This window comes from Rhinolophus sinicus, chromosome 11, assembly GCF_057876585.1.
Source record: "Rhinolophus sinicus isolate RSI-liver-muscle chromosome 11, RSI-T2T, whole genome shotgun sequence".
NCBI lineage: Eukaryota > Metazoa > Chordata > Mammalia > Chiroptera > Rhinolophidae > Rhinolophus > Rhinolophus sinicus.
In genome coordinates, this window is record NC_142511.1 from 5,249,180 (window position 1) to 5,276,998 (window position 27,819).

At 41.2% G+C, this 27,819-nt stretch overlaps 1 protein-coding gene across 10 annotated transcripts in view; it reads left to right on the forward strand.

Moving 5' to 3' along the window:
* The window catches only part of DNM3 (dynamin 3), a 396,041-nt gene that overhangs the window by 150,480 nt on the left and 217,742 nt on the right, over window positions 1–27,819 (forward strand). For 7 of the 10 annotated variants that reach the window (XM_074322210.2, XM_074322205.2, XM_074322209.2 and 4 more), the window contains exons 13-14: window positions 1,559–1,610; window positions 2,440–2,469. In XM_074322210.2, coding sequence (XP_074178311.2) covers window positions 1,559–1,610; window positions 2,440–2,469 — 82 coding nt within the window. The remainder of the gene's footprint in view (window positions 1–1,558; window positions 1,611–2,439; window positions 2,470–27,819) is intronic. The other 3 variants (XM_074322212.2, XM_019715958.3, XM_074322207.2) reach the window with 1 other exon arrangement.

Below are 27,819 nucleotides of genomic sequence, written 5' to 3' on the forward strand. Positions count from 1 at the left end.
GGCGCTGGGAATATAGCAGTGAAGCAGACAAAAACCCCTGCTCACCAAGAGCTTACATTCTAATGGAGGGAAACAAACAATAAACACACACAAAAAACAGTAAACTATGTAGTATGTTTCAAGGTGAAAAAGGCCATGGAGAAAAATAGAACAGGGTGAAGGGGAGGAGAATCCTGGAAGAAGGGAGGGATACAATTTTGAACAGGGTGGTCATGATAGGTCCCACTGAAAAGATAAATTTGAACAAAGACTCAAAGGGGGTGATGTCGGGAGCCAAGCAGATATATGAGGAAGAGCGTGTTCTAGGCAGAGGGAGCAGCTGGTGTCATAAAGGCTTTGAGGTGGGAGTATAATGGCTGGATCTGGAAAAAAGAAAGGAGATCAGTGTGGCTGGACCCCTCTGCATTGAATGTGGAGAGTAGGAGGAGATGAGTTAAAGAAACAGGGTGGGGGTAGCTGAGTAGGGCTTGTGGACCATTGAAAACGGGCTTTGCTTTTGACCCTGAGAGCAGTGGTGTTGTGTAGCAGTAGAGGGTTTTGAGCAACAGAGTGATGAGAGCCTCTTTTAAAAAAGGATCACTCTGGTTTCTATGTAGAGAAGAGAGGTGAGGGGGACTAGTGTGATTGCAAGAATCCAAGTGAGAGAGAACGGTGGCTTGGACCAAGGTGGTAGCAATGGAAGTGTTAAAAAGAGGTTGAATTTTAAATACATTTTAAGGAGTAGAACCAATAGCATTTGCTGATGATGGGATATGGAGTGTGAAAGAAAGAGGAATCAAGGGTTTGGGGGTAAGTACTTGGAAAAATAGGGAATTGCCACAAATGAAGAAGGGGAAGACTGGGCAGAACAGGTTTTAGGGAGGAGATTACGAATACAGTTTTTGCATATTAAGTTTGAGATGCCCATTGGACACCCGAGTGATGAGCACGAGTTGTCAACAACATCTGAGTCTAGAGCTGGGTAGACAGGTCCAAGTTAAAAATGTACGGTAGGTGTTACCTGAATATGGTGGAATTCAAAGCAATGAGATTGGATGCTATCACAGTTTGGGACCTGGATTCAGACTACTTGGTATCACCACGTACTAGCTGACTAACTTTGGGAAATCCATTTAGCTTTTCTGTGACTCAGTCTCTCCATCTGTAAAATGAGAAGACTAATAGTAGTAACTACCTCACAGGGTTAACATTAAAATCACTGATATTTGTAAAGCACTTAGAACATGGCGTATGCTTGATAACTGTTGACTGTTAATTTTTAGTACAATTCTTCTGTATACCTGCGGGCCATCACAAATGCTTACACTGACTCATACTGTTATTGATTCATCATTGTGGCTTTTCTTGTTATTATATTTTTGGTTTGTGATTGCTAGTACTAGGAGTTCCACTGAGTTCTTTTTGCTTCCAGAATTAAACTGACCTGCATTTTTTTATGTTAGCTCTGCTTCAGTTACTGATAATATTTTTAAAGCCTGTATATATTTTACTATCTGGTACTTGTTCAGAAAAATATCTTCTGAGTTTCTTCAGTGCGGCTCTCCTTTCCTTTTACCAGTGCTCAACAGAGGAGCAGTCAAGTTCACAAGAAAAACACAGTTGGAAATCAGGTAGGAATTGTTTCAAAGAATTAGTACACGCATGCCCTAGAGAATTTGAACTAAATCGCTTGATTGACTGTTTTTTTTTTTTAAATGCAAATTAATCATGTGCAAATTTTGCTGGAAATGCATCTTTCTGTTTCATTTTGGCTTTTTTTTTTTAGAATGAATTGCTTTTTTTTTTTGCTATATTATGCAGTTAACTCAATTGATTTATTTTAAATAACTTCTCTGCTATTTGCTCTGCTTTTCAAATTTGACTCCTCATGTCCTACTTTGTTTGCTCCCATTACCTGTAAATTGGATTTAACATCCAATCTGTGAGTCAGTTCAAGTTTAAAATATGGCTAGTAGTTGCATGAGCTTTCTGGTGCCGCTGACTAGTTCACACATTTGCACAGCTTGGTAACAGTGAAGGGACAGCTCATAAAGAAGGCAGTTGTTGGATTTCATCTCTGCCACACCAAATTCCTGTTGGTTAATAAAGATGTTAATTCCTAAGAGGATCTGATGTTTTGAGTTTTTGTGTCTTGGGCTGACCCGCTGTCTCTGACTAATAACGCTCTACAGAGATTGCATTAACTCCGACAGTTTGCTGTTTCTTTTATGTTTTATGTGATAATGAATATTTGCATTGTTATTTCTTTTCAAGTCAAAACAATGATGACTTTATAGGGTTTGTTTTTTTTTCAATTCAGAGGTACAATTATTGAACAAATTGAAACCTCTGCTCTAAATTTTTTTTTCCATTGTTTTGAAAGGAGAAGAGGTAATAACAGACTTTATTTAAAATTTTTTTTTTTTCTGAACTAAAGCATATAATTCTTTGCTATTTCAGGGATCCAATCTTCCGCCTTCAAGGCAAATTGTACGAGCTAAGTTCTGTAAGCTTTACTGTTGCTTTTTCATTTAGCTTCCCAAGGGCACAGTTTGTCTTTAACTGATTAACTCAACTAGCGCTTGCTACTAATTTTTTTAAACTTAGATTGTCTTGTCCATAACACCTTATCATTGAAATAAAAATCCTTTTAAGAGGGTTCATCCCTTCACTGCTAATAACTTGCTGTGATTGAAAGGTTTGAACTAGTAAACTCTAAAATGCTGTAGTAATAAACCCTTAACATTGTGGGTGCTTTGATATTTCTCTAATTTTCATGGGCCTTAAAATAATTAAAATCATTAATGATCTCCATCTCTGTCCTTTTATGCTATGTTGTTATTTGGTGTAAGCCTTTCTCTTTCCCTTGTATGATACTATTTCCAATAAATGTAGATGACACTTCTAAAAGGTGGGTGAGTATTGAACATCTGGTTTTATCGTATTTGGTGATAAGCTTCCCCAATTACAATTATTTGTATTCATTCATCTAAAATGTGCCAAAACAATAATTACATTAATTGATGTTTTAGATGGCTTTAGAGTTGAATCTTTTAAAACCAGATACTACACCTTCATTTTATGAAAGTGGAAAGACACTGTCAAATGACAAGCACAGTCAGTTTCTTAAAAAAACAGTTACACTCTCATTGCTACCAAGGACGAAACAGCGTCTAAGTGATCCTTGCAAGACGTGCAAGCTGAGAATGAGATTGGAGCATGGGCCAATTATTGGTGCCATGATGTTTTGGAAGAAACAGATTTTGGAGCCAGGCATCCCTGGGTTCAAATTCTGCTCTGTCACTTCCTAGCCATGTGGCCTTGGACACATTGAGCCTGCGTTTGCTCAGTTGTGTGATGGGAAGATTAGGTGTCTCTACTGGGTGATTGTGAGCATCAGAAATAATATACATACTGAGGTTCGCAGCTGGGTCTTGGGTGGGTGCGCTATAAAGAGTGGAGACCTTGCTCCCAGCAGGTCGGTGCTGCCGCTTGAAGCTTTGGGGAGACAAATTATAAAGTACAAGAAAATTATAAAAATTATCAAACGAGAATGATGAAACACTTTGGAACATTGGAAGCTATGGCAAATGATGCAAACGATTGCAATGCCCAGATTTACGCTGGGTGTGGTGCAAAGGACTGACCTGTAAATCTCCCTCAGGCTCAGAAGCATCTGTAGCTCAGGGAAGTGTGTACTTACTGGAAAAGCAATAATAGCGGCATAAATGCAGACTTCAAGTCAAATCTGCAAGGAAACTCTGAACCAGTTTTCAATTACATCACTTCCAAATGCTCAAATCATGCTAATGCGTTTTTGTGACTTGACTTTTGCTGAGCACTTCAAAGCCCACACATTATGGAAGCTTTATGACTCAAGATAACAGAATTGGGGGAGTGTTGTAATAAGATGCAGACACTTTAGCCAAAACCTGTGGGTCCAGATGTGCCTTGAAGGTCAGAATTTTTTTGCATTTTAGAAAAACAATACATTGCATCTATCATATGTTACCCAATATCTCTGTGGGGTCAGAGGCAGCACCCTGTAATTAAACACATCATGTTTCTGTAGCGAAACAAAGGAATAGTCACAGCAGATAGATTAAATGAAGGATATAAATGTTTTCCTGTCAAGTTTTGCTGCCAGATTTATTTTTAAAAACACTTTTTAATTTGCCAGTGAGGGATTATGAACCTGAATATCTTACTTTCTGGAATCCAATCCAATCATTAATGCCATCAATATAGTTTAAGGAATCCTTTATTGTTTTCTCCCTGCTTAGTAGACGTGAACCATAATGATTGCAAACATTTTCTTTACGAATCTGAATATCTGATGTTGATTTGTGTTTGTATTAAAACAATTCTCGCCTGTCAAGAGGCTCCCAGCCAGGGAGATTTGGAGCCCAGCCTGAGGACTCATGCGGGCTTTTGTGGTTAGAGGGCTGCAATATCCTGCAGTGTCCTAGCCAGTGGTTCATGCATTCTGATATCTTTTCAAGGCTCCTGCTTGTAAGAGATTGCTGTATAGGATCTGTACGAAAGTATTTTAGAAGGATTGAAGGAAAGCAAAACTCCTCTTTCAAGTCTAAATCCCATTCACTTTTGTCTGCTCAGAAATTTAGAATTTTGGCTGCCTAGAAATTTGTCTGCTTAGAGGTTTTACGAATTTATGTCTACAAATGTACAAAAATACGTGCGCACACAATTATCGTCAAGTTGGACTGACCGAAAATTTAAACGTAAACTTTCTGCATCCCTTCACTCATCAAATATGTCTTCAAAACCTATGAGTGCCCAACACTGTATAGGTGTTTAATACAAAATGATGACTAAATCAGAGGCCCTGTGCTCAGGGAGCTCGCAGCCCAGCGGGGATGATGATGGTAAGTAAGCAAGCTGTAATCAGCCTCCTTTTCCAAGGCTAGTTCCTTCTGGTCCGCCAGGTCTCACTGAACCGTCATTTGTGCAAGACACTAGCCCTGACCCCTGGATTTAAAGTCATCCTCCCTCCCCAGTATCTGGCTATTATCGGTTATCTTATTTATTTATTTTTTCATCTTCACTAGGACCGATGCTCCACTAAAGCGATTTTTTTATGATATTGGAAGCAGTGGACTATCCCTGTGATGTTTTAATCATGACCGTATTAACATTTTAGAAAGATCATTCTGCTGATAGTGAGGAGAAAGGTTTGGAAGGCAGGACAAGGTTAGAAAAAGGAGATCAGTTGGGAGGCTGTTGCTGAGCAGAAATTCTAGTCATCGGGGCAAGGCTGTTTGTACTGGATTTGAGAAGAAGCTGGTGAGTGTAGATTTGAGTAGGAAGAGTCTGAAGGATTTGTGATGAGCGGGATGTTGGGGGGAGATCGGGGGGGTCCCCGCAGTGCTATGCAGGTATCTGATTTAGGCACAGGTGAGATGGCGGTGCTCTTCACGGAGAAAGGAACATAATAGAAACCCAGGTTTGGACTCAGGGTCAGGAAGGGTATTTGTTGAGTGTCAGTCACTGGGAGATTGGAGAAAAAAATGGCTACTGGGAAGTTGGCTAAAAGTGTCTAGAGTTCAGAAGACACAGAGAACTATTTATCCCAAAGATAGTAGGGGGGCATTGAATGATTTCCAGTAGAGAAGGGAAATCATCTGATGTGTATGTTAGAAAGATTGGTGTGTCCGCCGTCTGGAATGGTTTGGAGGAGTAAAACCAGAGATGATGGAAATTGGTGAAGAGGTTTTGGAAGTAATTTAGGTAAGAAAATATAAATGTCAATAGCAGGTGTGTAGAGGAAGGGACATACCTTAATTAGAGCGTGGAAAGAGTTATAGTTATTTATTTAGTTTTTGATGGGAGGGATTTAAATCATCCTCCCAGACCATGGCTAAGGGACCTGCTGCAAAGGGAATGCCAACAAAAAGAGGAGCAGATTTTAAGGCGATGGGAGAAGGTGGTGATTTCAGTTAGGGATATATTTTTTGTGCCTATTGGTGATGTCAGTAGAGTTTGAGGTTCACAACCTGTCTAGACTGGAGATAAAGTTTTATGGTGGTCAATGTATATACCTGGTAGCTGAAGCCATGGGAACAGATGAGATCACCTCCAGAGGATGAGAGCATAGAAGGAAGCAGGGAATTTAAAGGGTGATGGAGAAAGAATTGTTGGGAAGAATGAGGACATGAAAGTGAGTCTAAGAAGTGATGAGAGAGGTCGGGAAACTTGGAGAGTCGCGGAAAGCCAAGGGAAGAGAACATTTCAAGGAGGGAATTGTCCAATAGCGTTAGATGTGTCCAGGAGCCCACGGATCAGTGCAGAGCTGGATACTAAGGCAGCACCGGTCTTCTTGGTCTTGGGAATTGCTGTTCTACTCTACAGCTGGAAGGCAGCATAAAGCTGAGAAAGCAGACAAAGAAACTGATATCCTGAGGGGGGTCTTTGTAGGGAGGCAACTTGTAAGGTCAAGAGAGCAGATGAGTCAAAGTTTTGAAGACAGGTTGAAATAAAAGACTGTGTAATCTAATATGAATGCTTTTGATTGTTGTATTAGGACATTAGTCAGGACAGGTCAACCAAGTAACAAACAACCCCAGAATTTGAGGGTCTGTCACTCTTAAACTCTACCCTCACGTGACTTTCTGGTACTGATATCTATGTCAGGATTCTTTCAGATGTACATTTCAGAAAAATTCAACTTAAACAACATTGGGAAAAAGCAAATTTGTTAGTTTACAGAATTGAACATTTCAGGGGTCGAATTCAGTACTATTTTTTCCCATGGTTAATTGTCAAGATGAGTTGGTTTGATGGACCACAATGAACTGGACAAAAACTTTCCATATTTTGGTTCTGCTTCTTTGCTGTTGGCTTCATTTGTGGGTCCACAACGGTTATAGCATGACAGCCATCAGTCCCCAGGAGATTTCCTTTCTAGTTTGAATCCAGCAGAAACAAGTGAGTTTGTAGAAAAACTGAGGGTCACTCTGATTGGCCGGGCTTGGGTCATATGCTCATTCCTGAACCAATCACTGTGGCTAGAGAATGAGATGTACTGATTGGCTTAGGCCAGGTCACATGGACTGGAAATGGGGGTGGGCTCCTTTCCACCTGAAAGCCAGAGCTGTTGTTGGAAGAAGAGAGAATAGACACCGCAGAAGGTGTATCACAGGTGATGGCTGCAGGCACTTGTTGAGCAATGTTTGTCCTCAGAACAATTTATTTTGGATAATAAGATCCTTATGTGTGTTATCTTAAAGGAACATAACATGATTAGTAACTCATTATTAAAACCCTGTGTTTCATTTACTGATTAAATTTAATGATTTTCCCATTTCATCCTCTGATCTTCTCCCCCCTTCCCTTTCCTCTTTCTTTCATTTTTAAAGAAAATTGCATTGACTTGACTAAATTGAGTGGTAATGTAGAGCGAGAATGGTTTTTCAGAGCGAGAACTGGGAAGCCATTGTCTGACCAGGAGCAAATTATTCACCTTCTCGTTCCTCAGGTTTCTAACCTGTAATAAGCTTATAATAATAGTCACTGCTTCCCAAGCACTACATGAGATGTTAAATTAGGTGCCCAGAACAGGACTTCATTGGCAGAAAGTGCTACGTACACTGCTTGCTCTTATGATTGTGGCTGATACATATTTGTATTATTTTGTTAGTCTTTAAGGAAGATAATAAGATAATTGCTTTTATTTTCTATTTGAGCCATTTTTCCCTTGGAAGTGGGAAGGCTGCTACAAAGCTCAATGAAATCTGCATCTCCAGTCATGGTTCATGGATTAATTTTGAGGGCAGCTTTCTGAATACAGAATAAGAAAAATGCCCCCCACGCCAATATTCTAATAAGTAGTTTAACATATATTTTTAACTAGGTGTTATACATTTTTAGAGCTAGTCAGCTGTTCGTTTCCAAGTTCTTTTAATTAAAAGTGCTTTAGAAAACATTATTTATAGGAAGAACTGAATAAAATTTCCATCCACCTCTCTATTGATTTTCAAGGTACCCAGATTTAATGAAACCCCTATCATGGCGCCATTTCACAAGGAAAAGCTGAACTATCACATTAAATCCATTTGCTGTTATTTTCTATTTATGACTTAATTTTTTTTCCTAAATCGAAAGCTGTTGTATCCTGACTAGAATGAACTTGCTTTGGTTGGTTAGGGCTGCTGTGACAGAGTACCATAGATTGGGTAACTCAGCAGACATTTATTTCTCACAGTTTTGGAGACTGTAAACCTGAGATCAGGGTGCTACGGTGGTTGGGTTATTAGTGGAGGCCGTATTCTTGGACATGTCCTCATGTGACTTCTTTGGGGGGGGGGGTGGAGAGAGAAAGAGAAAGAGAGAAAGAGAAAGAGAGAGAGAGAGAAAGAGAGAGCACCCATGTATCCTTTTTAAATAAAGGTATTAATTCCATCATGGCGGCTTCATTCACCCTTGTGACCTCATCGAACCCCAATTACCACCTCCTAATATCATCTCGCTGAGGATTAAGGTTTCAACATATAAATTTTGGAAGAACACAAGCATTCAGTCCAAAGCAATGGTTAACAATGAAAAACTACGGTAGCTGGTTGAATGTGTTTCCTTTTTACCCCTCACCTCCATGAAAATTATCTCCAGAGGGGCTGATGCAATAGATTCTAACATACTGCAGTGTTTATTTTAACCAATGGGACAGAGACTGGAGCCCGTGAAAGCTACACTTAGTGAAATGTATGGCACGCTTCTTTGTTCTGCATCTTCTAAATCTACGCTTCTATTTGGAATAGCACTTAGTGTACTCTTTCCAGAAAATCCACAGATGTGTTGACTGTATTTTTACAGCTGAGTTACATCTTAATTGAGGATTCAGGGCTTAAAATCACTGAGGAGAAAAATCCTGTCTACTCACAATTATCTTGAAAAATCCCTGCAACGAGCAGAACATAGCCCCGCACTGCCGCTGGGGTCTTTCCTGGGCGGTGGGAGCCTGGTCTCCTTCACCAGGTGAAGTACCTGAGCAAGCGCAGGCCTCGTCCCCCTCGTCCATCTCCTACTGTCCCACAGCCACCTTTCCTCCCCCCCTGCACTTCTCTTTTGCTCCCTCTGTCTCTTTTGTCTTCTTTGCCTGTCTTTTTCTCGAAAGTGTGATGTGTTTGAGTCCAAGTAAGTTAAGTGCCTGTATGATTGGAATCCCCTGGAACTTTTATAACATTAAACAATTTTAGTTTCTCCCACTATTTTTTGTTGTTGTTGTTAACCACTGTGATTTGAAACCTGAATGTTCCCCCTGAATTAACAGGTAAACGACATCTAGTGTCTTCCTGTCCATAACTATTTTCAATGTTTATTGGGCATTGGGATTATGTCATTGCCTTGGTCCTGGATGAGTAGCTCCCAGTGTTTTAATTTGCACTTTTTAAATCTCCACCCCGCATCTCAGGAGTTTCCCCCTCCTTCTTGCACAGCCATGGAGATGGTGGAGGGGCTCCACAGGGGTGGCTGGTAGAGCTCCACCCCAACACACACACACACACACACACTCTGCACCCCTGACTGCTCCTGGATGGCTCACCCTCGTCTGCTGCAGCTATTGTGTAAGGTAGGCTCTCAGGTCAGCCCTTGCTGGCTTGCTCATTGTGTCATCCTTTGGCCACAGAGATGTTTAAAGTACTGGGCAGGATAGAGCCCTTACTGTAAAAAAGCAGAAATCACTCCTCCAGTTTTCTTGAGTTCTTGCTTCAGTCCTTCCCCTACATGTGCTCTACAGTTTATTTAGCACAAAGTTTCAAAGCAACGTGTGATTTTGGAGCTATAATTTTCATTTGTCACACAAGAGATACATGAACACATTTTCCTTGTAAGCAATGAATGATGCAGTAAATATACCCTTGACTCTCAACCAATCCCACTCACGTTCATGGCCCTCACTGCTGTTATCATTTCAGAGTGCGTACAGCTATCCATGCACACCCAAAACACAGGTACGCACGCACAACACATGTACATACAAAGACACTTGCTTTGTGATTTTAAAAAATAAAAATGGTCACACATTATACATATTTTGTACCATAGTGGTAACGCCACAAGTCAAAGACTTTCATCTCATTTGTTCATTGATGTAGAATATCTGTAACATCTAGAACCTAGTAAACAGTAGATGCTCAGTAAATACATTTGAAGCTGAACTTCCTTTATTCATTTAATGATCTGTCTTGGAGATCGGTCCACGTAAGTACCCAAACCAAAGATGACAAAACTTCTTTTACTGGTACATTGTGTTTTTGTCTATTCCACAGCATAGATGTACCATTTCCCTAAGAAATTTGTGTTGGTACTGGTTTTTCCAGAACAGCGGAACCAGTTTTAGGCCCAACAACTCTATATGTGAGTACCTGAACCCCCAGTACTGAATTTCATTGAGATGATCATGGTCTCAGGTATTGAACAAATTACGTACTGTGCTATATTGATAGATTTACTAACTGTTCTTGCTTTTCTAGTATACACCTCCTTTGGTCATTAGGGGGGTAATTCTTTTGCCATTGAATTAGTCTTCCTCTTATTTAAGATTAGTATATTTTGCTTATGAAATAGTTATTCTTGATAAAATAAATGAATATATTTACAAATGACTAAATGAAAAATGCAATGAATGAATACGCAATACTATTAAAATTCCTACTGAAAAATGTCACAGTCACTGAGGAGAAGAGAATATTGTTTGCCTCATTCCTGATCCTCTCCATTTGCTTGATAAAACACGAGGCTGGGCTGTTGGTTGAGAGCCAGGGGAGTGGGTGTTACCTGGGAGCCTTAAGGAGATGGTGAAACTCAACGAAGTTACCAAGTGGAATGTCAAGAGGATCAAAGGGCGTTCAGCAGTTGGCCTGGCTGGGGTCTCACCAGCGGATCACATGCTCAGAGTCCAGTGTAGAGATGCTCATTTCTTGTTATACTGAGACAATCCCACTCCTTTTAATATAGCACATTAAGGGATCAGCAAAGGACAAATGATAAAACCTCATTGCATACAAAGGAGCCCTCATTGCATCTCTTACCAGTGATGCTCTCCATACCAAAAGGTCCTTTCGAAAAGATGCCACTGGTTCACTAGCAGAGTGAAAGTAGAAGTAAGTAGAAGCTGAGAAATTCTTGTATGTACTTCCAATAGAGCTCTTTTGTTATTTTTGTCCATTGCTTCCCACATTAAAATGAAACCCACCCAACAGAAGTATGCCCCCAATTCACCGCGACCAAGGCAAATTGCAGTTTCTGTCACTAAAGCACGATGTTTTCATACCGAGTGCAATAACATTCCAGAACTTTTCCTGAGTCAGGATGTTTAGCCTAGGATCCTCAAAATAAGGAGACATCTTTACATTCTTAAGATATTTCATGGTCCTGAGATATATATTCGTAGAAAAGAAAGCCCATGCTGACCTTGTTAGTTAGGCGGGGGAGGGCTCCATTCTTGACATCACCCCAGACTCACTGCTTTATCTTGAGTCTCATTGTCAAGGTCACAGCATTAATCCTGGCATTAGTGTAAATTGCTGGGCCATTTTATCATAATTTTAAAAAATTATGTTTTGTAATGGGATACTCCCATTTGAGAACAATCTTATTTTCCCCCACCCCAAAGTATATATCTTTAATCTTAGGTCTCAGATTTCCCAGAGAGTAGCTCTACATGTCAGTTCAAAACTCTCTTTGCCGTAAGTCCCCCACCCCTTTGGGAAGTCCAGTTTCTTCTGTCTCCAGACATTTCGATGAGCAGGTCCATCATAGCTTCTGTGGAATCATATTAACTTCCCCTCGAGAGTAGTTTGCATGGCACAAGAAGATGGTGATTTTTTTTTATATTGAAATTCCATCTTTACATGAAATCAGTGAACGTTTGTTTAATAGCATGTGTCAGTCCCTCATGTGTAGTCTGTATGATGCAAAAGGCCAGAGCAATTTTGAGCACCAACATGGAATAACTCTCCTTTTTTCTTTCTTTCTTTCTTTTTTTTTTTTTTAATTTTTAGAGCAGGGGGTCTTTCAGTTTGCTGTCTCCTGATGACCCTAATATTTAGTATGTATCAAGTGCTGTTAGTGGCCAAGTTGAAACCAATATTTCTCCATGGATTGTCTCATTGATACTTCCAAGAGCTTTATGACGTGTTTGGTTATTATTGTTCCCATTTGATGAGTAAGAAATGGAGACTCACAGCCTAAAGTGACTTTCTCAGTGTTGCTCCATAGTAAGTGATGGAGCTGGGTTTTTACTCCAGCTGTTTATTGTGAAAATTGTCAGATACACAGAAGAGCCGGAAGGATAGAAGTGTGAATGCCCGTGTACTTACCACCTGGATTTAGCAGAGTTGACCTGTGGCCATGTTTGCTGTATCTGTAAAGTGAGTGTGTGTGTGTGCTCACGTGTGTGCACTGTTTGAAAGTAATTTGCAGGCATCATGACAGTTCATCCCTAAATACTTCAGCTGCATCTCCTAAGGAAAAGGTCGGTCTGCGCTTATGTTCACACCACCATTTTCTCACCTAAGAAGATGAATAATAATTTTTAATACCACCCATTGTCCTTGTGGTTTAATTGCAGTAGTTCTCATCGCTGAAAAGAGTTAACGCTGACCTCAGGTTTACAGGAAAGATCCTGGAAAGACCAATGTGGTTTCTTTGCCTACCAGTCTATATTTCCTAATTGTCTAAGTGCAGAAACTAAATAAAACGTATCAGAGATGATCTCTTAAACTGTAACCACGTACAGCTTCAGCTAAACTAAGGAATAAAATGTCTTACCCCCAAAGTTACTACGAAATCTCTTTGATTTAGCAACCTCAGGGAATGCCATTAGGCCGAGTTCTGGGTGATGAATGTCCCCTGTCCAGGAAATGAGTGTCCTGGTTTCATAATTGAACCTGTGCTCCTTGGAGCTTTGCGCTGGGCTGTTGCCTCGCCAAACAATTGGCCAAAGCTTTTCTCCTGATTTCTGGTGAGGTTATTTACACTCTTAGTCTGTGATAAATGGCCCCTGTGGGTAGATTATTCTATGCGCTGCCATTTATGTTGTCTGGATGGAGCAGTACTTGGAAATGGTGTACAAAAATCAAAATGAGCTTGGGAAATATAAATATGAATATGAAACTCAGCCATCATAATGGTTTCATTCCTAACGCCTATGATCGTTCTTTGTTTGCAATATATTATGAATTCTTTATCTATGGCGTTTACCACCTCTAGCCTCTCTTCAAAGTTTTCTTTTTGAGTCTGTTGACTTTTTATAAATGCCTTTTATGAGGAAGCACTATCGTAACTAAAACATTAGTTTAATAGCAAGTCATTTTATTGTTTCCTGCCCCCATCTACTAAATACGATCTTCTTAATTAAGGTAAGACATTTTTAGCCTGCATTTGTGTTCTCAGCTTTTTTTTTTTTTTTTTTTTTCTCTTGAAAAATCTGTTCCTTCCCCAGCAACTCTGGTCTTCCTGTTGACCTGCTGTCAAGTGGAGGAGGGAAAAGGAAAAGGGGGATTTGTTTTTGAGAACTCAACTGTCTATAAATGACTTCCTCTTGTTTGCTCCATCGGTTGTGGGGTTTCATTTTCAAATGCCTGGTTGCAGGATCCACGTCCCGGAGGAAGGAACCATGTCATCCTTCACTCATCCTGTACACAGAGCTTGACCACTGCTCCAAATATTATCTCCTGTCACTGCTGGCATGTCTTGTGCCTCTCTTCTCTTCCTGAGGCTCATAATTCATGTCACTGATTTCCGGTGCATACGGAGTCAGGTTTTAGAAATATGAGACAATTTAAAAATTACAGATGCAAAGCCTCGCTGTTTGAGCCAACATCTGCAACTAGTTTACGAGATTAAGCAAAATCGCTGCTCTGGATGACTGATATTTACCAGGGCCCCTCCATTTCCCATCAGAAATCAGAATGCCTGTTACTTATGTGTTCTTTAGCTTTCAGTAGAAATCAGAATTTCCTCTGTTACATACCTCACTTTATTAAGTTTCCTCACAGACTATCTTGAGTTACAGTCGATGCTCAGCCTCCGTGAGGGTAGGGAGAATATGGGTGATTAAAATTCACGGATAATCAAAGTACTTAACCAGGATCCATCACTCTCTCCCTAAAACTTTATGCTGAAATGACAAACAAGTGAAACCTCTGGTAGGGTTTTCTTTTGTTTTGTGCTGATGCAAACAAATGGAGAAAGTCACGTCACTCCCTTGCTTACAACCACTCAAAAGTACTTCTTTACCTGTAGGACACAGTGCAGACTTGAACCTCCATTATCCATTCCCTGCCTGCTTCTGGATCCTTCTCCTGCCGCCAGCACTTGTGAATCCCGTGGGCCAGCAGCAGCGGCTCAGTCAGTGCCTCCACGGGTCCACGCTCTTGCCCTGCTGGGGCTTCTAATGTGTTCTTTCCTGTGCCTGGAACATCTTCTGTTCCATTTTGGCCTGAACAACCTCTTCTCATTTTCCTCAGGAAATACCACTCCCTCGGGAGTCCTTTCCCTGACTGCTGCACTGTTTTCAGCCCTCTGCTCTGTGTTCCCGTAGGAACATGTACCTTTCTCGGTGTTTGTGTATTTCCCTGTTTAATGTTCCCCGCTTGCCCACACGCTCTGTGAGATCGGGGACCGTAGTTCCCATTTTCACTGCTGTTTTCTCTGTGTCTAATGTAGAGCCTGCTCACAGCAGGAGTCCAGAAGGTAACTGTTTAATTAAAGAAAGAGTGACATATCTTAAAAGTTACGTGTCCAGCCATGTAAATGACCTAAAAAAAATAACGACTTACAAGCTGCGATGTTAACATCCAGAAGGGAGCGTCTAGAATATATTAAAGCTGCTCATTACCTTGGAATGTTACCTTTTGTCATCCAGAGGGAAAGAAAAAATTGGGTCTGTGATACATGATAGTTACTCAGAGTTGTCCATTCAAGTTTCCCACCTAAACGCGTCACCAGAAAAGTGATGACATACAGCTCTGAAATGTGAATCGGAGTGTAGTAAATTCCAGTCTCACAATGAGACGGACTGAAACTTGATTCACATTTAGCGCTAACCACCCAGTTATGAGTTGTACTTGGACTCTAAGTAGGAGGATGCTTCCTCTGTCATCCTTGACCTTTCCTCAGTGGATGTCTCCCAGACATGCTGATTGTACTGTGCCTGATACACCCTTGCAAAAAGCCCTTGGTGTTTGTGCTGCCCCTGGCTTCAAGCCATTGTAAATATTACCCAATAACGTATTGACTAACGTGTGACCTAGGGAAAGTGTAAGCATTCCGTAGGAGCATACAGCACCGTGGTCACTACTTGGTAATAACTTCTACCATTTATCGGACGTTTACCAGATGCCAGACATTCTATGGAGACTGTAGATACAGTTATCTCACTTAATACTCACAACATCTGTTTGAGTTGGGACTATGAGCTCCAAGGCTTGGATGAAAAAAACAAAACAAAATGAGGCTTGGTGAGATGAAGTAACTCGCCCAAATTCACACAGCTTGTCAATGGCAGAACCGACGGGACAAGAAGTTCGTGCTTTCAAGCGGGCTATGATCTTATTGGGAAAATGGAAACAAAGAGAACACAATTGCAAGTAATTCAACACAAGATGATGTAAGTGCTGAATTCAGATAATGAACAAAATAAATGTTCAGGGAAGGAAGAGATCCATATGGGCTCCTGGAACTTCTTTATTATTCATTAAAACAGTGTCATAGATTGACTCTTTTTTTCCTTAGAGTGTTATATTACCGAGAAACTACTGCGTGTGTTTATACTTCTACCTGTCACTCTCAGGCAGCTCTGATTTTCAAAATAATCATATCATAATAAACAGCTTCCACTTTCTGAATGGCTGTTTTGTATAAGTCAGTGTGTTAGGTGCTTTGTTCTTCCAAACACTTTAATCTGAATGATTGCATGAAAACACTTTGTTGCCTTGCCTGTCTTTATAGGCCCAGATTTCTAGGTGCTTCTTTAAAACGGGTTCTCCGATACTGGTTTTCTTCATTGGCCAATTCTTTCTCTTGTTTTGTGTTTTGCGTCTAGAAGATGCTGTGAAGATATCGGTTCATCATTTAAAATCAGACTTGCATGGGACACCTTCAGCTCTGTCACCCACCTGTTCCAACTTGGCCACTTCCCCTGTCCATCAAGCCCTAGAAACAATGCCTGGCAAGGTTGTGCAGCCAGTTCATATCAGTGGAACCACTCTGATTGTTCATGTATTGAATGCTTTCATACCAGTTAGAACTGGCTGCTCCCCCAATTGCCTGCCTACATCAGAGATGCTCAGACTACTCTCTCAGAGTCCCCCCAACCTCTCCCTTATCCGGAAATTAAAGGCTAAGGTCTGGTGTAGACGGTGGTCTCCTGTATCCTACTGTAGCTCTGCGAGCCTCACACCCCTTCAGATTGGTCAGGCTCAAGCCACATTACCGTGTTTCCCTGAAAATAAGACCTGGCTGGACCATCAGCTCTAATGCATCTTTTGGAGCAAAAATTAATATTTTACCATAAGACTAGGTCTAATATAATATAATGTAATGTAATGTAATATAATATAATATAATATAATATAATATAATATAATATAATATAATATAATATAATATAATATATACTGGGTCTTATGTTAATTTTTGCTCCAAAAGGCGCATTAGAGCTTATTGTCCAGCTAGATCTTATTTTTGGGGAAACATGGTAGTTAAATCTCTTGAATGTTATCTCTTCAATATCTGCCATGTTACCCAAACCCGTGAATAATTTTTTTAGTTTGAACAGTATTTTCCCTCATGGTGGCATCTGACCTTTTCAATCCTTTTGCCTCATTAAAACATTCCCTTCTGCTGACTTCTGTGGATGCCGTATTGTTTTCTTCTCCCACCCTTCTAGCCACCGCTCTGTCTCCGTGGATTCATCCTCTCCTCCCAGCCATTATATGTTGGCTGTCCTCAAAGCCCAGTCCTGCATCCTCCTCTCTTCTCACTCAGACTCTCACTTAATGTCATTTTTTTCATACCTATGGCTGCAGTTCTTCCCAGAATCAAGAGCTCACCAAACTGCCTATCTGATTGAGACTTCTCTATAGCCAATGGCTTATTTCTTCACATGTTCGCATCTTGACATGTCCATACAGAACTCATGACTTATCCCCTCCCTGAACCTAGTTCTCCTTCTCTCTCTTAGTGAATTTGTCTCCACAGTCTGTCCCGTTTCAGAAGCGAAACCTTGGGAGTCATCCTTCCCACCTCAGTCTCTCTCGTCTTCCACTTCTCATCTGTCATTGTCATATTAGTTTTCTTCCTGCAATGTCCTCAAATCTGACCACTTCTCCATACGGCGATTTCTGCCACTCTTGGCAAAGTTATCATCGCCCATGACTTAGGTTCTGTTCTTAGGATTCTCTCTGATTCCCCTGCATCCTTTCTCCTCTCTCTAGTCTCTTCACCAAACCAGTGCTAGAAGGGAACTTTTCATGATGCAAATCTTATGTTGCTGCCCTACTGTAAACACTTCAAAGGCTTTCCATTCATCTCATGATAAAGAGCAAATTTCTTCCCATGAATTACACCACCAAGCACGGTTTTCCTTCTCCCAGGCTGTGGCCACCCCATCCCCCACTCCCACGCACACCCTTTAGATTTTAGTGCAAGTGCTGAAATCTTCAAGCACGCCTCTTCTTACACCCCAGGTCAGAGTTCTCTGTGTCCTGATCCGCTTCTTGGCAGCGCCAACCCCAGCTGTAATTGTACATTTATTTGTGTGTCTTTGCTGGTGTCGCTTTCCCCGCGGTCTGTAAGCGCCACGAGGCTCAGGGACTGAGTGTGCCTGCTTATGTTTGTTTGTTGTGTTTCTTTCTTTTTATTTGTTTGACTTCTTCTTCCTTGTATTTTCAGTGTGCTGCCTGACCTAGATTGGTACTCACTAATTTTCTGTTAAATGAACTAATAAATACTTACTAAGGTGCTTCCTCCCCCCTTAAAGAAACTGTCTGAATTACTTTGAGTAAAATATCCAAATTCTACTCAGACCTTGCTAATTACAAGGTATCTTTTCCTTTGTATGTGTGTATTTTCGTCCTTGAATGTGAGAAGTAGATGACAGACGTAGCTCTCATTCTGTTTCGTATCACTTGGAATCTCTTCCACATGGAGGGCTCCCATGAACTTCAAAGGGAGCTCTGCACATGGAAAAGATACGCAGGAAAAAAGTGGAAAGAGTAGGGCCCTGATTTTCATCATGGTTAATGGCCCGGATCCTGTAGAGGTTTAGGTGAGTAAACTCTGAGAATAAACAGCTCACTCTTAGTGAACTCTTCAGAAATAGTTGTGCATGTGGCAGAAATAAGGCATGAGCAGGCAGCTGGGAGAATTCTGGGAAACAATGAGAAGGGAAGCAGTGCTTTAGGAGTAATTTTGAGAATCAAGGTAATCTAATAGCCTCGTCAGCCAGGGAGGCGCGAAAAGTGCACCGCTTACGTGGGCTAATGTTCTGGAAGCAAGACCCCATGGAAAGAGGTTTCAGGTGCTTTGAGGGGGCAGAATGAATGGAAAACGGTGGAGGCACCATTAAAGTAGACTTATAGATTTGGGCAGTCCAAAAAAATGTGGACGGGGGCTACGTAGTGAGGTTATTTCATGAAACAATTAACTTGGAGTTCTGCTTAACTTACAAAATTTTATTTACACAGTTATGATTTAACCTTAATGCCAATATTGTTAGGCAAAGGTTGGTTTTACAGAGAAATTAGAAAGCTATTATCTTTTTGGCAGCTGTGTCTTCAAATGAAAAGGGGATTTACTATGAATATTAAATGTCGGTTCCTCGCTTTAAGTCGACTTTTATGCCACACTTAATATGTTTTCAGTGAGTCACACCAGTTCCTTATTTAATGTAGTCAAGCTTTTTTCATCATGATGATTTCCCATGTAATATTCCACAGTTATTTCTCTTTATGTTGTGCTATAGAGTTATTTCACTACAGGGTTCTTTGTAGTCTGCCTCAGTTTTCTGGCATGTTCTGTCCATCACCCATTAAAGGGAATCACAAGAAAGTGTTTTAATCAACCAATAACGTGATGGCAGCTTGTATTTTTAATAGCATGACTATTGCAGGAAAATTGAAGGGGGAATGTAACTTTATAGCTTGTCACTAATTTTCGACCATAGTTAACATGTTGGTATATATTACAGTCTTTTTCTATCCTTACATTAATGAATATAACTGAAATAATGCCATATAATAAAACTAAAAGGTACTGATATAAATGCTTGACATTTATTAACCCATGATCCTCACAACAGTTGTGTGTTATTATTCCATGTTATGTAGAAGAAAATTGAGGCATGGAGAGTCACCCAGTGTCCCCCAGCTAGCATCCCAGACAGTCTGGCTCTAAACGCTGCCCAGAATTAGCACCCCTCACAAAAGTATTTTCTCACATCGCATCATGGATTAGATGTTTTCGCTCAGTTTAACTGAACACATCAGACGATTATATCATAACCTGTTGACCACTTTCCAGTTAGGCAAATACATTGTTTCCAATTGCTTACTACTAGAAACAATACCATAACCAACATGCTTGTATGTATGGCCAGTTAAGGGCTGGGACTCTGAAACCAGACCGCTGCAGAGATTTCATTTTATTCAAGTTCTGAGTGGCTGAGCTGTCTGCGTGAGCTCTGCAGGGTGGAGCAGAATGGCAGACAGCACTTAGCTAAGTTCCTATGAGGAAGGCCTGTTGGTTCCATGCATGGACTTGGGCGTGACCCTGGAGCCCGATCGCAGTTTCCTCGTCTGTCACATGAGGAACATACTATGTCCCTCAAAGGATTATTATTTGGATTAAAAGAAAATACGCGTGGAGCTCTTAGCACGATGCCCGGCTCAGAGCAGTGTTTAGTACATGCTAAAGGCTGTTGTTATTATCATTGGATTCCTAGAAATGGAGTCAAATTGTATTCTGAGCTATGACTGTTTCCTTCTGAAACTCTGTGCGCTGATGTCCTAGAAAGTTAAAAACATGAAAAGCACAGCCAAACACGTAACTGTCACTTAGCCAATTCATTCATAGTTGTGCTTTGTAGAGTCTTGAAAACAAAACAAACAATATTTCATCAAATAGTTGATGATGTTGTGTCTTAATCTGATTAATTTTTAAACCCCTTTAGTTATGCTTCACTTTATTTGCTTGTTTTCACAGCTTCTTTATCCCAAGCATAAGGTTAGTTCATCAGAGGTGAAAATCTATTCTTTTACGTGTGCCAGCCCACATAGAATGGGTACGTGTGTTATGGCGGCCCATTTGTGATCCCAGAGGGCCCCTGGCAGAGAGCCTGGTCCACCACAGGCGTTCCTAAATACTGGTTGCCTGGCTTACCTGGCGTCGTAGGTGAGACATGCCTTTGAACACGTGTCCCTCAAAACTGCAGGCACGAACCCCTTCCTTCCTGTGCTCTCTGTGGGCAGCCTGGCTCCGAAGATGAAGAGGGAAGAATGGGGGACAGAACGGCCCTGGACAACACTTTCCTATTTAACCTTCTAGATTTACCATCTCAGAAGTCTCGTTACTCCTTCTCGATTGAATGAGTGAGGAAATCACAGGAGTTCCTCGCTACCCCCGACCCCTTGGCAATATTCTCAGCCTTCCTCCACCTTTTGCTCCATTGGGTTGAATGGTTAAGCCACTGGTTAACCAGGGTTGTGACCAGCGCCCTTTGGAGGCAGAGATCAACAAGTCCTGCTTCTACCTTCTTGAAGCCACTCCTCCGAAGCTGATCATGGCTCTCTGGGCATCCTTCTAGAACCACTGTTGGATGGGAGGCTCTGAAATGCGTCCAAACAGTACACCAGGAACACTCACTCTAAGGCCAGTCTGTACCAACGTTTAAATGTTTCCTCCTTATTTTATTTATTGTGTCAGATGATGTCCAGCCATTTTATTTCCATAGCCAATGAGAGATTCTGCAATGATTAAATGGCATCATTACTACAGCCTAATAGATTACACTCGGTAATGAATGTCAACAAAACAGACACATCCTCAGTGTAAATATGACCCTCTCTTACTGTGAAGCTTTCAGAAAGTAAAGCCCAGAGATTACATTCCCAAAGGAATTTGTGAAGTCTGAGGCACTTACGGAGCATCACATTAAATCTTCCCCGATTCTTCCTCTCTCAGCCTCAGCCAAAGAGGGTCCGCTGTCCAGGTGGGGTTGGAGTTCCTTCAGCAGCCGTGCCCTGCGCTGGCCTCCGTGAGATTGAGTACGTTGTTCCCTGCGTACTTCTGGAGTTGAAATAGTCTCTTGTGTTCCTAACTTCGTAAAGAGTGGGACATAAAAGATAATCCCAGCGCATCAGACACATTTAATAAGACACACGGACTGACTAGCCTTTAAAGCAGTCATCCCACCTTATGTTTTTGTCCTGGACTGTTCTACCAGTCGTCACTGGCCGTAGCTGACATTCAGGGGGATTTGAATGAGAGAGGATAGATGGAGAAAACCTTCCCGGGTTTAGCCCTACCAGGCTGTCCGTTTCTTCCAGTTGTCTGTGAAGCTCTACATTTTGGGGGGAAATCTCTTCCTAAGAGGGCAATTTTGGTACTACACCCTTACCACTAAGGGGAAAACCATCTATAGATACCATCTTTAAGAATGCTTCATACACTGCTGTCTATTTCTTAGTTCAGGAATTTGCACAGGTGACATCCCCGGTCACCAGGTCTTATTTGAGTTACTTTTCTCTCCCATGTAGCATATTCCAAACCTCATAATTTTTCTTTCCTTTGACTTTGTGTTTCCCTTCCTGCACCTTGTTACATAATTTCTTGACCTAAGAGGCTTGGGCCTTTTAAGGAAGCTTTCTCCCTCCTATATAATGAATCCAGAGCCAGTTTGGGTTCGTATGCTGGGATGGAGGTGACCCTTGAGTCTGCAAATCAGCCACGTGAGTTACAGTTAGCTCTGTGCAGCTCTGGCCCAGGGTATAGGACAGCGCAGAGGGCAGCTACACATACCCTTCCTGCCGCCTACCTGGGCCTGGCCCTAATAAATTAAAGCCAGAACCTCGAGACTGCTCTGTGATACTTAGGGACCTCAGCTGCCTTACAATTTAAAAGCAGTGCATTTAGTTCCCCCTCCTGACCTACCAGACTGTATATGGAAAGACTCTTTTCCCAGTAGTTGAAGCCTTGCCTCAGGTACGCTGGCTTAGAAAAACCTCTGACAGCTAATTCAAGGACAAGCTATATCCTGAGGATTGATAGAGGCTTATGCTTGCAAAGGTAGTGACCGGCCTGGACGGTGCCTTTTCGGGGCCCATCCATCTCAGCAGCGTTTATCCGTGTACTCCCTGTGCTGTGTGAACCTCTGAAGAAGCAGCTACTCACCTATGGATTCAGCCTATGTATGAGCATTCGTCGTCTACCAAGATGAAAATATCCAACGGTCTATGGTTTACAAACTCCTCCCTGGTCCCCCAGGCTGCAACAATTAAAAGCCAGCTGCAGAGCTGAGAAAAACTTGCATGATCTTTCATAAGCAAGACCAAGGTCAAAACGCCCTGCTCACAAATGAAGTTCAAGACCCAAAGCCTTGGCCACACTAAGACTTTTCCACATGTACTTTTTCCGCCTCATCATTTGATTCCTTGTCTGTGTATTCGTTTTATGACCCAGTATGCCTGCCAGATGTTGAGGTCCAAACGTAGCCCTCACGTACAGATTTTGCCAACTCCGAAAGGCACAGAGGGAACTGGCCAGAACCCTGGGAGCAGGGGCTGGGCTTTCCCACTCTCCTCACTGCTGCTCTCTCCATTGCGTTCAAAGTTTCTGCTTTTGGCAAAAGAAGCTTCGGTCTTATTTAGGGCAGTAAATTTTAAAAAATGGTTTGTCTTAAGCCTTACAAATGAGAACATGCCCTCTGAGCTCTCCAGGTCTCTCTTCATTGTATAAGTATGGGCTTGCTGCTTATGTTCACTTGGGCACTCAAAGCAGAATTTGACATGCAGATACTAAGTGGTCATTGTACTGAATGTTGATGGATTTATTGTGGTGATTTTAAATCTGAATACAACATGAACATTTTCTATCTTTCGCTGTGAAGAGACTCTACAATCAATCTCATTTATCTTGACGTTCTTTTCAAATTTTATTTAGTCTTTGTCTTCTCCTTCTCACTCACTTTCCTTTGTTTTAGTCTATTAATTTCTGCTTAGGAGTCTTACCTCTTGTGTTCTGACCATTTTTCTTGAGTGCTTGCCTTGCCCTGTCTCATTCCTCTGTTTAATTTGATTTCGTGATTTCTCTATACCTCAATTCTTTTCTGAAGAAGTACATTAGGAATTGTTGTTTCTTAATTCTCATATTGAGCTGATTGTCATCGGGGGGAAAAAGCCATTTGTGGCAAATATGCTTTTCTGTTGGGAAAGAAAGGGCTGGGATTGGACCAGAGCGTCTTAAACTTTTTATGACAGCACCTTCCCTGCCGACAACATTCAGTGCTTGACACACGTCCCTGGGTGTCTGTGAAGGGATGTGTGCCATGGTAGCTCTACTCCTCTTTCTTTTCTCTCCAAGTGAGACAGCCTGTTGCGATGCAAATGGCTGGAATGTCATAGAATGGAATTATTCTAATGAATTTTTATGTCACTTCTTTGCACATTTCATTTTCACTGTTCTCTGTAACTTATAATTTCCGTATAACTCAATAGAATATATCCACTTGATGAAATGACGTTTAGTAAATACCATTTTGGCTCCAACCTTCAATTCTTCTAGAAATAGTGGTGCATCTTAGTGAGATGAATTCAACAGTACCAGTAAGATCAGGCAATTTATTGCTTCACATCATTTTCGGTTCCCAAAACCCCATTTGTTTCTTCACGTACATGGTATCTGCTTTTTCCCGTCATTGGTTTCTCTCGTCCCTTTGTCTTTTCATTTTCTACCTCTCTATGAGCCCGCTCCTGCCTAGATTGGATGTATAGTCACCAGAATGGCTCTCTTGCCCCAAACCTTCATCATCTTGACACCCGTGTACTTAGTTTAGGTCACTTGGGTCCAGAAATTCGAAACCCTGGGTGAATTCCCACTTCTCTTTTTCTGTGTCAGGTGTGCTGAGAGCTGCTGGAGACAGTAACGCAACTATGTCGGTCGTGTCCCTACTGTTTTGATCTTCAATTTGCAACAATTTTTTTAAGCCCTTATTTTTTTAGAGCAGTTTTAAGTTTTCAACAAAATTAGAGGAAGAGACAGAGATTTTTCACACCCCCTCCCCCACATGCCTAACCTCCCCCGTTATCAGCGTCACTCACCAACATGGCACATTTTAACCAAGGGACACACCATAGTCACCCAGAGTCCATAGTTTACCTTAGGGACCACTCTTGGTGGTGGACATTCTGTGGGCTGGGACAAAAGTATGATGACATATAGCCACCATTATAGTATCGTAAGGAGGATTTTCACTGCCCTCGCAATCCTCTGTGCTCTGACTATTCCTTTCTCCCCACCCCTCGCAATCACTGATCTTTTTATTGTCTTTATGGTTTTGCCTTTTCCAGAATTTCAGATAGCTGGAATCATATAGTATTTAACTTTTTCGGATCCGCTTCTCTCACTTAACAATATGCATTTAAGGTTGCTGCGCTCTGTTCCTGGCTTGGTAGCTCATTTGGGTGAATACTCAGGATTGCCAGTGCTGGATCACATGTGAAGAACACGTTTAGTTTTGTGAGGAAGCACCGAGTTGTCTTCCAAAGTGGCTGCCCCCTTCTGCGTTCCCACCAGCGATGAGTGAGCGTTCCTGTTTCTCCACATCCTGGTCAGCATTTGCTGTTGTCAGTGTTTTGGATTTTGGCCTTTCCAATAGGTGTATAGTGGTATCTCACTGTTGTTTTAATTTGCATTTCCCTGATGACATACGATGTGGGGCATCTTTTCAGTGCTTATTTGCCATCTGACTATCTTCTTTGGGGAGATGTCTGTTAAGGTCTCTGGACCACTTTGTAATCAGTTGTTTGTTTTCTTATTATTGAGTTCTAAACTTCTTTATGTATTTTGGGTAACGTTCCTTTGTCAGATGTGTCTTTTGCAAATATCTTCTCCCAGTCTATGGCTTGTCTTCTCAGTCTCTTGATCTTGTCTTTCGCACAGAAGTTTTTCATTGTAATGAAGTTCAGCTTTTTCACCCCCTTCTTTTGTGATTGTGTCTTTGGTGTTGCATCTAAAACGGCATCACCGTACCCCAGATCATCTAGCTTTTCTCCTCTGCTGTCTTCCAGGAGTTTTACAGTGTTGTGTTTGGCCAACCATTTTTTCCCCCTAATTCTAGTTATGTTCACTCTCTCATTCAATTATTGATTGTCCCAATGCTTCACCGTATTCTGAAGCCTTCTTTCCAACTTCTCTCACCGTTATTCTCTTACAGATAATAATTTAGTCTCTTATGGAAAATACTGGAAAATCAGCTATAACCTTCCTAAACTGTCTACCCTGTCCCACCCAGAGGACCTGCGTCTGCCCTCACCCCACAGGCTCACAAGACAAGACAGCTCCAGTCACGTTCAAGGACAGCCCCTTCCCTTGCTCTTCACCTCATCGACTCCCATCTTCTTTGTTCTTGTTTTGTCTTTCCTACATCACCAACCTCTTACTCTCTACCGATTATCTTCTCCGAGCAATAAAAATGCTCAATTCTTGCTATTAAAAACAACAACACACACACAAAACCCCCAACAATCTGAAAAATAGCAGCAACACAACAAAAACACCACTTTCAACCCTGTGTCTATTCTGGTTTTCTGGTTTTAACTGTCTTTTTAGTCATTGTCTCCATTTTTCACTTCCCATTCCCCTCTCAGCCCTGTGGACCCTGACGTTTCCCACCACCGTGCTGTAACTGGCATAGCTAACATCACTGTGACGTCTGCGGTGACTTTAGCATCTCTTTCTCTGCTGAATTTGATACAGCCACACACTCCTTGAAATTCACCTGGCTTTGGCTCCCATGGCCCTATTGCTCTTATTTCTCTGACATTTCAGATGTTTTCTGACCACCTATTAAATGTTGGTATGTCCCCAAGCTTCTGCCTCGAGCCTTTTTCACTCAGTTTTAATTGCCACCTGTATGTATGCTGATGATTTGTAATTCTACTTCTCCAGTCCTAACCTTTCCATTTTGCTGCAGAGGTCGGGTCACTTCTATGTGTAATTCCCACAGGTACCTCAGGTTCAATACGGTCTTGACCGAATTCATCATCAATTCCCCGACTTCTCAAAAACTTGGTTCTTCTCCTCTATCCCTTCTGAGCTGGTAGCCCCAAGAGTTTCAGAATCATTCTAGAATAGCAGCACAATGTCCAATAAAAATGTAATGCAAACTACATATGTAATTTAATTCTGGTAGCCACATTAAAAAAATAAAATGAAGCAGGTGAAATGAATATTAAAGATAGATTTTATAACCCAGCATATCCAAAATAGTATCAGTTCAACATGTGATTGTCAGCCTTAAACAAATAGACAGCCAGATAATTCTCCAGCAAAATGGGTTTACTTGGGAACAACAAAGAATTGCGATTTGGGGCATGTGGTCTAATGGTGAACCACATACATAACCAGAGAACACAGGTCTTTTATAGAGGAAAGAGGAGTTGAGAGAAGCTGTTGTAAACAAAGAGTCCATTGAAGGAAACGAGAAGTTTGAAGTGTAGTGGTTTTTATTGGCTGAGTTGTAACAATTTTTCTTTGGCTGAGTGGTTACCGGGGGAAAGAGAAGACCCTCCTTCTTCCTACTGGAGTAGTAAGTAGAGTAGAAAAATATCCTCCTGTTGGAGATGGGAAGTCCATCTCTTTTTGTTTTTAGTGTGTGCCAGTGAGTAGTAGGGCATGAGAACGCCTCCTGAAGGCCCTCCCAGCTCCAATTTAAATGTGGTTTCTGTTTATTGATCTTCACATGATAAATTCTAAAACGTTTAATGAGATATTTTATATTTTTTGTACCAAGTTTTTAAAACCCAGTGTGCATTTTATACTTATTTCACGTGTGAATTGAAACTATTCACTAAGGCTCAATAACTATGTGTGGCTAGAAGCTACTGTGGAATGCTATTCCAGAGTCTTTACCTTCATGAATCCCCCTCTCATCCAGTCATAAGTCCTGCTGACTTTATCTCCTAGGTGTTTCTCCAGTAGGTTTATTTCTTTTCATCCTTACCACATCGTGGGTTTACTTTACACCTTGGTCCTTTCTCACTTGGGTTATTACAATAACTTACATAACCTAGCTTGTCTGTCCCAGGGAGCATGCAAAATCCCCCAGAATGCAGGAGACTATAGTAGAACATCTACTTACATGTGATTTTATCCAGAAACTCAGAAGACAGGTAAGCTTTGTTAACATTTAATATACATACTTATGCCAGCACCCTTGCTCTGTATCCCAGGAAGTTAATAATAAAGTTATAAATGTAACAAATGAAATACATGTCCCCCACAAAATAAGAAATATTTAAATTATTTATTTTATCTTCATGTCATACTTTCAAATTTCTCTGTGTATTTCAATATGATGTACACAGTTTATTAATACAGTGGTCATATATACTTAAATTTACATGTGTACTAGTAATTTATTTTGGTACTGCCAGGAGAGCGAGCTCACTAAAATTTGGGGTCCCATTGGTTTGGATCCACTCTGACTTTACCCCACCTGCCTCTCCAGACTCAAGTTCTTCATCCCCACCTCACGTTTTCTGCACTAAGTGGCTCTTCCATATTTTCTTTCTTGTTCGTTTTTTGTAAAAAAAACAAACA